Source organism: Lagenorhynchus albirostris, chromosome 9, assembly GCF_949774975.1.
Source record: "Lagenorhynchus albirostris chromosome 9, mLagAlb1.1, whole genome shotgun sequence".
Taxonomy (NCBI): domain Eukaryota; kingdom Metazoa; phylum Chordata; class Mammalia; order Artiodactyla; family Delphinidae; genus Lagenorhynchus; species Lagenorhynchus albirostris.
This window is the reverse complement of record NC_083103.1, coordinates 17,231,249-17,244,780: the sequence shown is the minus strand read 5'-3', so window position 1 is coordinate 17,244,780 and position 13,532 is coordinate 17,231,249. Positions and strand designations below refer to the sequence as shown.

Below are 13,532 nucleotides of genomic sequence, written 5' to 3'. Positions count from 1 at the left end.
TTTGATTATATCATCTGTTCTCATAGATTCAATTACCATGTATAAGTTTTCCAAACATGTACTCACTCTTCTCTTGAAACTCTAAACTCAACTACTGACTAGTCGTACCCCTTGGATATCATATAGTCATTACAAACTGGGCATGTCCAAAACTTAATGCAAAAGTGATTCAGTGGAGAAGGGCTAGTTTCTTCAACAAAGTGTGCTTAAGCAATTGGATATCAATATGAAAGAAAGAAAGAAAGAAAGAAAGAAAGAAAAGAAAGAAAGAAAGAAAGAAAGAAAGAAAGAAAGAAAGAAAGAAAGAAAGAAAGAAAGAAAGAAAGAAAGAAAGAGAGAAAGAGAGAAAGAAAGGAGGGAGGGAGGGAGGAAGGGAAGGAAGGAGGGAGGGAGGGAGGAAGGGAAGGAAGGAAGAAAGGAAGAGAGAGAGAGAAAGAGAGAGATGGAGGGAAGGAGGGAGGAAGAAAGGAAGGAAGGAAAGAAAGAGAGAAGGAAGGAAGGAAAGACGGAAGGAAGGAGAGAGAAAGAAATTAATTCTATCCATAGTTCTCACTTTATGTAAAAATTAACTCAAATGGATCATTGACTTAAACACAGTATCTAATACCACAAAACTTCAAGTACAGAACATAAGAAAATATATTTGCTACCTTGGGTAAAGCAAAGACTTCTAGGAAACAGCACAAAACACACAGTTCAGAAAGAAAAAATGACAAATCAGTGTTCATCAAAATTAAAGACCCCTACTGTACCAAATATACTGACAAAAGAATACAAAGATAAGCCATGGACTGGGAGAAAAATATTTGCAAACACATATATGATAAAGGATATATATAAAAATTACTTACAATTCAATAATAAGTATTCAAACAACTCAATAAAAAAACTGGGCAAAATACTTGAACAGAAACTTTATCAAAGAAGATGTACGGGTGACAAGTAGCTCAAGAGAAGATATCCAACATCATTAATCACCAGGAAAACAAAAATTAAAACCTCCATGATATATAATCATAATTTTATCAGAAAGACTAATATTGAAAACATGACCATACCAAATGTTGGCAAAGATGTAGAGCTATGAGAACCCATACATTACTGGTGGGAATATGAAATGCTACTGTCAGTTTGGAAAACAGTTTGGTAGTTTCTTTAAAAATATAATCTAGCCATTCTACTCCTACGTATTTAACCCAGAGACCAAAAAAGCATACGATCACACAATAACTTATACATAAATGTTCCTAGCAACATTGATGAATCTCCAATTAATTATGCTCAGTGAAAGAAGTCAACTAAGAAGAGTTATTACTGTGTGGTTCAACTGACATAAAATTCAAGAAAATGTGACTTAATCTAAAGTAATAGGAAGCACATCAATGGTTGCTTGGGGATAGCAACATAGAGGGGGTGTAATCCAGGAGGAGGAGGAGAGGAGAGATTATAAAGGGGTTCAAGGAAAGTATTGAGGGTGATAGATACATTCTCTGTCTTGATTATGGTGAAAACATCAAATTGTACTCTTTAAATGTTCAACTTATCATATGTCAATTAGACTTAATTTTTAAAAAGAAGAGGATAAAGAGCATAAGAAAAATGTGAGATGGGTGAGGGAATTGGACATGATTGGATTAGGGTCAATTTTTTTTTCCAGTATTACAGGAAGAAAAGAGAAGTCTAAGGGAGATAATGGAAACTATAGGAAGAAGTTGGACATAACCACTATATAAAATGGAAACAATGGCAGTGTTTCTCCAGGGTAATCTTCCCTGATTTCCATGCAAGTGACAAATTCTCTTTTTACAAGTTATCATATCATCTTCTACTATTCCTTCATGATATGTGCCACTGTTGTTACTTTACATGTATCTGTATGATTGTCGGTTTTACATATTACTCAGCCAATAAAGTAGATGATGATCTCTATGAAAGGAAAGTTTATTCTATTTTTACTAACTTCTGTGTTCCCAGTAGCATTCAAGCAGAGTGCTTGTCAGAGAGTAAGCCCTCAGGAAACTACTATTAAATGAGTGATTAAAGAAACTTAGAAGGATCACCTGGCAACACTGATGGTGTAAAAGAGATTGGAGGCCACGATTTCGCAGAGGTACCTATCTGCATGATTTTGTTATTTTTTTCCAGCAGTACTTGGTCAGCCAGAGATGGATTGGCACTGAAATGGTAAACAGCTGCATTGGATTAGTTATTGTTTCCCCATGATAGGTTGATGGAAGAATACTGGGCAAAGGCATTGACACGAGATAGATTACAAGTATGTTTTCACAAAGAAGTCAAATTGAAGAAAGGATTGAACTTTAACAACTATAATAATTGTATAAATACTTGAAGGGATTCAGTAAAACAAGCCATGGAGGGCTTCCCTGGTGGCGCAGTGGCTGAGAGTCCACCTGCTGATGCAGGGGACACAGGTTCGTGCCCCGGTCCGGGAAGATCCCACATGCCACGGAGCGGCTGGGCCCGTGAGCCACGGCCGCTGAGCCTGCGCGTCCGGAGCCTGTGCTCCGCAACGGGAGAGGCCACAACAGTGAGAGGCACACATACCACAAAAAAACAAAACAAAACAAAAAAACAAGCCATGGAAAATCAGTTCCTTACAAATGAATGTTTGAATATTTAATAATTGATGCCTTCTCTTAAGGTTACGTTATGGAAAAGTTAAAACAGAGTCCAATCTTGAATATTTAGTCTTTTTCTACCTCTCATTTTTATTGTAAGTGTGATAAAATCACAAGTACAATAACGTACTTTTTAATAAAGACTTTATTTTTAGAGCAGTTTTAGGTTTACAACAAACTTGAGAGGAAGATACAAAGATTTTCCAGATACCTGCTGCCTCCACACATGTATAGCCTCCCCTATCAACTTCACTCACCAAAATCATACATTTTTTCCTAAGGATGAACCTACGTTGACACATCATAATCACGCAAAGTCCATGGCTGTTTACCTTAGGTTTCACGCACATTCTTTGTGTTTGGAAAATGTGTCATGACATATGTCCATCATTATAGTATCAAAGAGAGTATTTTTAGTGCCCTAAAAACTCTCTGTGCTCTGCCTATTCATCTCTCTCTCCCCTTACCCCACCCCAACTCTGGCAACCACTGACCTTTCTACTATCACCATTCTTTTGCCTTTTTGAGAACCTCATGTAGTCAGGATCATACAGTACGTAGTCTTTTCAGATTGTCTTTTATCACTTAATAACATGCATGTAAGATTCCTCTGTTTCTCATGGCTTGATAGCTCATTTATTTTTAGCACTGAATAATATCCCATTGTCTGGATGTACTGCAGATTACTTATCCATTCACTTACTGAAGGACATCTTGGTAGCTTCCAAGTATTGGCAATTATGAATAAAGCTGCTATAAACATCTGTGTGTGGGTTTTTATGTTGACATAAGTTTTCAACTCCTGTGGGTAAATACCAAGGAGCATGATTGCTAGATGGAATGGTAAGAGTATGTTTAGTTTTATAAGAGACCTCCAAAAGGTCTTCCAACAGGGCTGTGTCATTTTGTATTCCCCCAGCAATGCGTGAGAGTGCCTGTTACTCTACATCCTCAACTGGGTTTGGTGTTTTCATGGATCATGATATGGAATTTGGCAACTCTAATCATTGCATAGTGGTACCTTATTGTTGTTCTTATTTGCACTTCCCTGATGACATATGATGTGGAACATCCTTTCATGATTTTTTCCAACTCTATATTTTCTTTGATACGGTGTCTATTAAAGTCTTTGGCCCATTTTTAAACAGGTTATTTGTTTTCATACCATTGCATTTTAAGAGTTCTTTGTATATTTTGGATATCAGTGCTTTATCAAATGTGTCTTTTGAAATTATTTTCCCCCAATCTTTGCCTTGTCTCCTCTTTCTCTTGTTATTCTCTTTTGCAGAGCAGAAGTTTTTAATGAAGTCCAGTTTATCAGTTACTTCTTTCACAGATTGTGCCTTTGGTTTTGTATCTAAAAAGTCATTGCTATGTCCAAGGTCATCTAGATTTTCTCCTACATTATCATTTAAGAGTTTTATAGTTTTTCATTTTACATTTAGGTCTATGATCCACTGTAGTTAATTTCTGTGAAGGGGGTAAGATCTGTGTCTAGATTCTTTTTTTTTTTTTTTTTTGCATGTAGATATCCAGTTGTTCCAGTATCATTTGTTGAAAAGACTATCTTTTCTCCACTATATTGCCTTGCTCCTTTGTCAAAGATCAGTTGACTATATTTACATGTGTCTATTTCAGTGCTCTCTATTTTGTTCCATTGACTGATTTGTCTATTCTTTTGCCAGTACCACATTGTCTTGATTACTGTAGGTTTATAGTAAGTTTTAAAGTTGGGTAGTGTCCATCTGCCAAAGTTGTTCTGTTCCTTCAGTACTGTGCTGGCTATCCTGGGTCTTTTGCCTTTCCATATAAACTTAGGATCAATTTGCTGATATCCACAAAAAAAACTTTCCAGGATTTTGGTTAAGATTTCACTGAATCTATAGATAAATGTGGGAAGAACTGATACCTGACAACATTGAGTCTTCTTATTCATGAACATGACATATCTCTCCATTTATTTCCTCCTTATTTGGTTTTATTCATCAGAGTTTGTAGTTCTCCTCATATAGATCTTACACATATTTTGTTAGATTTATTCCTAAGTATTTCCTTATCTAGCGTTCTAATGTAAATGATATTTTACCTTTAATTCAAATTCAACCTATTCATTACCAGTAGAGGAAAGCAATTGACTTTTGTATTTTAACCTTGTATCCTCCAGAGTTGCTATAATCACTTATTAATTCCAGGAATTTTTTTTTAATCTAGTATTTTGGGTTCTCTACATCAGGGATCCCCAACCCCTGGGCCACAGACTGGTACCCGCCCATGGCCTGTTAGAAACTGGGCCACACAGCAGGAGGTGAGGGGCAGGCGAGCGAGTGAAGCTTCATCTGTCGCTCCCCATCGCTCCCCATTGCTTGCATTACCGCCTGAACCATCCCCCATCCGCTGGTCCATGGAAAAACTGTCTTCCATGAAACCAGTCCCTGATGACAAAAAGGTTGGGGACTGCTGCTCTACATAGACAAACATGTAATCTGTGAACAAAGACAGTTTTACTTCTTCCTTCCCAATCTGTATACCTTTTTGTTTTCTTTTCTTGCTTTATTGCATAAGCTAGAACTTCCAGAACAATGTTGGAAAGGAGTGGTGAGAGGGGACACCTTGCCTTGCACCTGATCTTAGTAGGAAAACTTTAAGTTTCTCACTATTAAGTATGATAATAGCTGTAGAGTTTTGTAAACATTCTTTATCAATTTAAGGAAGTTCCCCTCTGTTTGTAGGTTGATGACAGTTTTTAATCACAAATGGGTATTGGATTTTGTCAAATGCTTTTTCTACAACTATTGATACAATCTTGTAATTTTTCTTTTTTATCCTATTGATGGGATGGAATACACTAATTGATTTTCAAATGTTGACCCAGCCTTGCATTCCTGGGATAAATCCCACTAAGTTGTGGTGTATAATCCTTTTTGTACACTGTTGGATTCAATTACCTAACATTTTGTTGAGGATTTTTGCATCTTTGTTCATGAGAGAAACTGGTCTGTAGTTTATTTTTTTTGTAATGTTTTTGTCTGGTTTTGATTTTAAGGTAAGGCTGGCCTCATAGAATGAGTTAGGGAGTATTTCCTCTGCTGCTAGCCTCTGAAAGAGATTGTAGAGAATCGATATAATTTCTTCCTTAAATGTTTGGTAGAATTCACCAGTGAACCTACCTAAGCCTAGTGCTTTCTGTTTTGGAAGGTTATTAATTATCAGTTCAATTTCTTTCATAGATATAGGCCTATTTAGATTCTCTATTTCTTCTTGTGTGAGTTTTGGAGCCTTATGTCTTTTAAGGAATTGGTCCATTTCCTAGATTTTCAAATTTGTGGACATAGAGATGTTATAGTATTCCTTTAAGATCTTTTTAATATCCATAAGATCTATAATAACTCCTCCTCCTTTTTTCTGGTATTAGTAATTTGTGTTCTCTTTCTTTTTTATATCCTAGATAAATAGCTAGAGGTGTATCAATTTTGTTGATCTTTATGAACTAGCTCTTGGTTTCACTGACTTTATCCATTTCCTGTTTTCAATTTCATTATTTTCCTTCTGATTCTTATAGTTATGTATCTTTTGCTTACTCTAGATTTAATCTGCTCTTCTTTTTCTGGCTTCCTAAGGTGGAAATTTAGAGTATTGATTTTAGATCTTTCCTCTTTTCTAATATTTGCATTCAATTCTGTAAATTTCCATCTAGGCTCTGTTTTTGCTGCATCTCACAAGTTCTGATAAGGTATGTTTTCATTTTCATTTCATTCAAAATATTTTAAAATTTCTCTTGAGATTTCTTGTTTGACCCATGTGTTATCTCAAAGTGTGCTGTTTAATCTCCACATATATTGGTATTTTCCAGTTAGCTTTCTGTTATTAATTTCAAGTTTACTTCTACTGTGGTCTAAAAGCAGACTTTATATAATTTCTATTCTTTTAAATTTGCTAAGATGCATTCTATGCTTCCAAATGTGGTCAGTTCTGGTGAATGTTTCATGTGAGCTTGAGAAAAATACATATTCTGCTGTTGTTGGATAAGGTACTCAATAGATGTCAATTATATCCAGTTGATCAATGGTGGTGTTGAGCTCAACTATGTCCTTACTAAGTTTCTGCCTGCTAAATCTGTTCATTTCTCAGAAAAGGGTGTTGACATTCCCTTCTGTGATAGTAGATTCATCTATTTCCCCTTGTTCTATCAGTTTTTGCCTCATGTAGTTTGGTGTCCTATTGTTAAATACATACATATTAAGAATTGTTACATCATCTTGGAGAATTGACCCCTTCATTATTCTGCAATGCCCTTCTATATACTTGATAACTTTCTTTACTTTGAAGTCTGCTTTGTCTGAAATTAATATAGTACACCCATTTGCTTTTGATTAGTGTTACTATGGCATATTTTTCTCCATTCATTTACTTTTAATCCATATGTGTCTTTATATTTAAAGTGAGTTTCTTGTAGACAACAAGTTATATGTAGACATATAGTTGGGTCATGTCTTTTGATCCACTCTGACAATCTCTGTCTTTTAATTTAGACCATTGGCATTCTAAGTAATTACTGATGTAGTTGGATTAATATCTACCTTATTCATTACTGTTTTCTATTTGTTGCTCTTGTTCTTTGTTTTTATCTTTGTCTTCCACTGTTTTTCTGTCTTGTGTGGTTTTAACTGAGCATATTATATGATTCCATTTCCTCTCCTTTCTTAGCATATCAGTTGTATTTGTTTTTAACTTCTTTTAGTGGTTACTCTGCAGTTTGCAGTATACTTTCATAACTAATCAAGTTCACTGTCAAATAACACTACACCACTTCACAAGTAGTATGAGAACCTTAAAATAGTGAAATAAACCTAATTCCTTCCTCCTGTCCCTTATATCATTGCTGTTACTTAATTTATGCAAGCATAAATACACATATATTATGTGTATATATATACATAATAGAATACATTAGTGCTATTATTATTTTGAAAAATGTTATCTGGTAGATCAATTGAGAATAAAAACAATAGAAGGGTTTTTTATTTGCTTTTAGTTTTTTGTTTTTTACCTTCACCTGTGCCTTCGCCAATGTTGTTTCTTTCTTTATGTAGATCTAGGTTTCTGACCTATAATATTTTCCTTCTCTCTAAAGAATTTCTTTTGAAATTTCTTGCAAGGCAAGTCTATTGGCAATAAATTACTTCAGTTGTTGCTTGTCTGATAAAGTCTTCACTTCTCCTTCCCTTTTGAAGGATAAGTTTGCATGGTACAGAATTCTAGGTTGGTGGGGTTTTCTCCTAGCACTTTAAATATTTCACTCCACTGTCTTCTTGCTTGCATTATTTCTAAGGAGATGTGGAATGTAATTCTTAACTTTCTTCCTCTATAGGTAAGGTGTCTTTTTCCTCTGGCTTCTTTCAAGATTTTTTCTTTATCTTTGGTTTTCTATAGTTTAAAAATGATATGCCTAGGGCTTCCCTGGTGGTGCAGCGGTTGAGAGTCCGCCTGCCAATGCAGGGGACATGGGTTCGTGCCCCAGTCCGGGAGGATCCCACATGCCACAGAGTGGCTGGGCCCGTGACCCATGGCTGTTGAGCCTGCACATCTGGAGCCTGTGCTCCACAGCAGGAGAGGCCACAGCAGTGAGAGGCCAGCATACCACAAAAAAAAAAAAAAAAAAAAAAAAAAAAGATATACCTAGGTGTAGTTGGTTTTGATGTTTCTGTTTGTTTGTTTGTTTGTTTGTTTTGTTTGCATTTATACTTCTTGGTGTTCTCTGAGTTTCCTAGATCTGTGATTTGGTGTGGATATTATCTGGGGAAATTATCAGTCATTATAGTTTCAAATATTTCTTCTGTTTATTTTTCTCTTTTTTCTTCTGATATTTCCATTATGTGTATGTTATGACTTTTGTAGTTGTACCACAGTCATTGTATATTCAGTTCTGGTCATATTTTCAGTCTTTTTCTCTTTGCTTTTCTGTTCCATTGATATGTCCTCTAGATCAGAGTTTACTCCCTCAGCCATGTCCAGTCTACTAATAATCCCATTAATGATATACTTCATTTCTGTTACATTCATTTTTTATCTCTTGTATTTCTTTCCAGTTCTTTCTTAGGATTTCCATCTCTCTGCTTGTATCGTCCATCAGTTTCTGCATGCAGTCTATTTTATCTGTTACAGCGCTTAGCATATTAATCAGATTTGTTTTAAATTCCCTGCCTGATAATTCCAATATCCTTGCCAGGTCTGTTTCTTTCTGATGCTTGCTCTGCCTTTTCAAATTACGCTTTTTGCTTTTGGTATGTCCTGTAATTTTTTCCTGATAGTCAGACGATGTACTGAGTAAAAGGAACTGTTGTAAATATGCCTTTAGTAATGTGGCAGTAAGATGTGTGGAGAGGGAAAATGTTCTATGTCCTATAATTTGGTCTCAGTTTTTAGTGAGCCTATGCCCCAGGACTGTAAACTTCACATTCATTTCTCAGGTTTTTCCTCCCTGCTTAAGTGGGACAATATGGCTAGAGTGGCCTGGAGTTGGGTATTTCCCTTCCCCAAGTCAGTTAGGCTCTGATAATATCTCAGCAGTTTAGGCTCTAGTTAACTAGTTTCCCTGGAGACAGGCCTTATTAAGAAGAACAGAGTGCTCTAGCTTATTACAAAATGATTCCTTTCCCCTCCTACTGCTGGAAGGATGAGGGAATTTTTACCAGATATTTAATGTGGGACTCTGGTGGAGCTTCATCTCTGGTGGAGAGGTAAATCACACAGTATTGTGGGGGCCCTCTGATGACTGTGCCCCCCTGGAGGTTTTGTTTTTTGTTTTTTGTTTTTTTTTGCGGTACACGGGCCTCTCACTGTTGTGGCCTCTCCTGTTGTGGAGCACAGGCTCCAGACGTGCAGGCTCAGCAGCCATGGCTCACGGGTCCAGCCGCTCCGCAGCATGTGGATCTTCCCAGACCGGGGCACGAACCCATGTCCCCTGCGTCGGCAGGTGGACTCTCAACCACTGCGCCACCAGGGAAACCCCCCCTCCCCCCCCTGGAGTTTTTAACTCCAAGAGTTGTCCACACTGAGCCTCCAGCAATTTGTCAATTATAGTTCTGGTTTTTCTATCCCAGCACTGGATTCTGTAGTGATTTCTGTGGCAATTTCTGCTTGTGAGTCTGCTCTGTTAAGCTGTGACTCCCTGTATTTGTTCATCTCTCCAATCTCAGAAGCAGCCAGCTACCTGTGTCCTCTTCTCTCTTATGTATCCAAGAGGTGGGATTGATTTTTAAGTCTGTTCAGCTTTTTATTTCTTGTAGGACAGAGGGGCAACTTACATGTAGAACCAGAAACCAGATGTCCCTCCAATTATGCACTTTTAATAAAAAATTAAAAGTGGTTTATTGGCAGAAATCATCATGAAGAAACTGCATGGGGAAGGCATCTATTTCGGGGAACTTGTGATTATTCTCTACCCCTTTGTACCCTTACCATTTCAATAAGACCTTGAAGCTCCTCCCATAATAAATTTGATTGTCTTTCTTTGCCTCTTAAATCTGGGTTGGGCTTGTGGCTTGCTTTAGACAATAAGACATGGCAAAGTGAAGATGTGGCAGTTCTGAGGGTAGTCTTTAAGAGGCATTGCACAGTTCCACCTTCTCTCCTACACTTCTGCCTAAGTGAGCTTGCTGGAAGATGATAGACACATAGAGTACAGGAAAGTTAACTGAACCAAACCATCCAAGATCAGTCATTTCCTCTGCTAATTGTCTTTTCAGAGGGGCAAGAATGGAAGAAATCATGTAGCTATAGTTAATAATACCAGAGAGTAAGGGCTGCAAAGGTGAGGGCATCAGGAAAAGCAAAGTGAGATGGAGAGCGATGGGGCAACAGGGACTGAATTTCTGCCTTATTTGCATCCCATTCTAAAATGTGGAAGTGAAACCTTACCTAACTCAGGAAAAGATTATTTTACAGGTATACTCTTTTGCCGTACTTTTTGCAATAAATTTATTTGATGTTTTGTATTCCTGAATTATTCTTTCTGACACTACGACGTTTTTGGAATATGTCTGACTAAAGACCTGTAAATGTGTTTTTAAATATTGGTATAATTATCACATATGTTTACACCATATTTTGTTTTTGACCATATGTTAAGGACACCTGTTATTTTTACTGACTCGGGATTCATCCTGTTTTTTGCTCTCTCTACTTTCAGTGGGGGATTCATTCTCTAATATTTGAGTAGAGATGAACTCCACAGAAGTGAGCATAAAATCCAGGCTTGGCCAATCAGAATACCCCATACCCCTAAGTGGTTCAGGAATATATATATATATATTTCCCAACCTATGCAAAGCGGTCTTCTATAGGAGTCCTCTGCAGTATTTACTAAGAAAGACTGTCCTTTTCCACTGGGTTACTAAACTAGTAAGATGTGAGTTTAAGGCATCTGGAGCCATCTTACCTATTATTTGTGAGAGAGCCTGTACAAAAGATGGAGGGAAACAAAGTGCCCTGATAATATCATTTAAGTCCCTGGATTCAGTCCTGGCTGAAGCTTATGTGCCAATAGACTTTCCAGATATGTGAGCCAATAAATCCCCTTTAAAACCTAATGCAGGGGGGCGGCTGGCGGGTCGGGGGGTCGGGGGGCCGGGGAGGGTCGCCGAGCCGCGGTGGGGCGGCCGGACAGTCGCGGCCCGAGCGTCCCCGGTACGCCGTCGCCCCCTCAGAGCTTTCTGGAAGGAGCTCGGAAATTCGCAGTGAGTCCCATGACTATCCTCATAGAGTGGCCAAGTTTCCAGAAAACAGAAATCGAAACAGATACAGAGATGTAAGCCCATATGATCACAGTCGTGTTAAACTGCAAAATGCTGAAAATGATTATATTAATGCCAGCTTAGTTGACATAGAAGAGGCGCAGAGGAGTTACATCTTAACACAGGGTCCACTTCCTAATACAGGTTGTCATTTCTGGCTCATGGTTTGGCAGCAAAAGACCAAAGCAGTTGTCATGCTAAACCGAATTGTGGAGAAAGAATCGGTTAAATGTGCACAGTACTGGCCGACAAAGGATGACCGAGAGATGCTGTTTAAGGAAACAGGCTTCAGTGTGAAGTTCCTGTCGGAAGACGTGAAGTCCTATTATACAGTCCATCTGCTGCAGTTAGGAAACACCAATAGTGGTGAAACCAGAACAATATCTCACTTTCATTATACTACCTGGCCAGATTTCGGAGTCCCTGAATCACCAGCTTCATTTCTCAATTTCTTATTTAAAGTGCGAGAGTCTGGCTCTTTGAATCCTGAACACGGGCCTGCGGTGATCCACTGTAGTGCCGGCATCGGGCGGTCAGGCACCTTTTCTCTGGTGGACACTTGTCTTGTTCTGATGGAAAAAGGAGACAATATTAATATTAAACAACTGTTACTGAATATGAGAAAATACCGAATGGGGCTGATTCAGACACCAGATCAACTCAGATTTTCATACATGACTATAATAGAAGGAGCAAAGTTTATAAAGGGAGATTCAAGTATACAGAAACGGTGGAAAGAACTTTCTAAGGAAGATGTATGTCCTGTTTTTGATCATTCACCAACCAAAATAATGACTGAAAAATACAACGGAAACAGGATAGGCCTAGAAGAAGAAAAACTGACAAGTGACAGGTATACAGGACTGTCCTCTAAAATGCAAGATACTCTGGAGGAAAACAGCGAGAGTGCTCTGCGGAAGCGCCTTCGGGAGGACAGGAAAGCCAGCACAGCTCAGAAGGTGCAGCAGATGAAGCAGAGGCTGAACGAGACCGAACGAAAAAGGAAAAGGTGGTTATACTGGCAACCTATTCTCACTAAGATGGGGTTTGTGTCCGTCATTTTGGTTGGCGCTTTTGTTGGCTGGACACTGTTTTTTCAACAAAATGCCCTATAAATAATTTTGCCCCGCAAGCTTCAGCACTGGTAGCTGACAGTGTTGCGTGAATCACAGGGGTTCATCTGTTAGCAAACTCCTCAGACACCAGACGGTGCAGTTGACTAGACACCCACAGAGAATTGGGGTGTGCAGTCACCTCAGCACCCCCAAGGCGCTGCCCACACTGTACCCGCTCCCTAAAATAAAGACTTGAATGCTTCTTAAGAACTGGTACATTTTCAACTGTATTCATACATGTTAAGTGTTTCACCTGACCAGACTGAGAAGTCCTTTATCATGAGGATTCGTTTTTGGAGGCTGTCTGGATTTTAACCTGCACTTGATATAAGCAATAAATATTGTGGTTTTATGGACATTATTACTGGAAAGAAAATGACCTTTAAGTAATGTGTGTAATGTATAAATGTACTTGTTCACATGGGCATCAACATTTTATATTCTTAACCATTGCAGGGTAAATATATTTTATAAGTACCTATTTAATCTTACTTTTGTAGTTAAATGTACTTTTTAAAAGCTCAATTTGAAAAAAAATCTGTTACCACAAAAAATAATAAAGTGTATGTTGATTCAAAAAAAAAAAAACCTAATGCAGTTTCAATTGTGTCTCCGTCTCTTACAACTACGATTTCTAACAAATATATCATGACTTTAGGATCTTGGTAACCACCACATCCACCTTGCACACATTAACCTGCTTGATCAAGAACTGAATGCATCATTCCCTGAAATTACAAACTCAAAATATATCTCAAGGGAAAGCACTCCCAGCCAAGACTTTGAAATCGTTATATAAGGAAGTATGAGAGCCTCTCCACGCAAGAACTGTCTCAGAAAAAACAAACACAAAATACATAGGAAATATACAGGAGAAGCATGATCTGACCATGGGCCACATAGAATAAGAAATGATTAATTCCAGCAAGAAGCAAGTGAACTCAATTTGTGCCATGCATACATTCACAGGTAACAGGAAAGTTTGT

The 13,532-nt window shown here is 37.9% G+C and overlaps 1 protein-coding gene across 1 annotated transcript; it reads left to right on the top strand.

Moving 5' to 3' along the window:
• Positions 1-11,226: 11,226 nt before the first annotated feature.
• LOC132526463 (tyrosine-protein phosphatase non-receptor type 2-like) lies at positions 11,227-13,013 on the top strand. Its single transcript, XM_060160825.1, has one exon. The coding sequence runs from the start codon at positions 11,227-11,229 to the stop codon at positions 12,544-12,546; it is 1,320 nt and encodes a 439-aa protein (XP_060016808.1). The 3' UTR covers positions 12,547-13,013.
• The last annotated feature ends 519 nt before the right edge of the window (positions 13,014-13,532 follow it).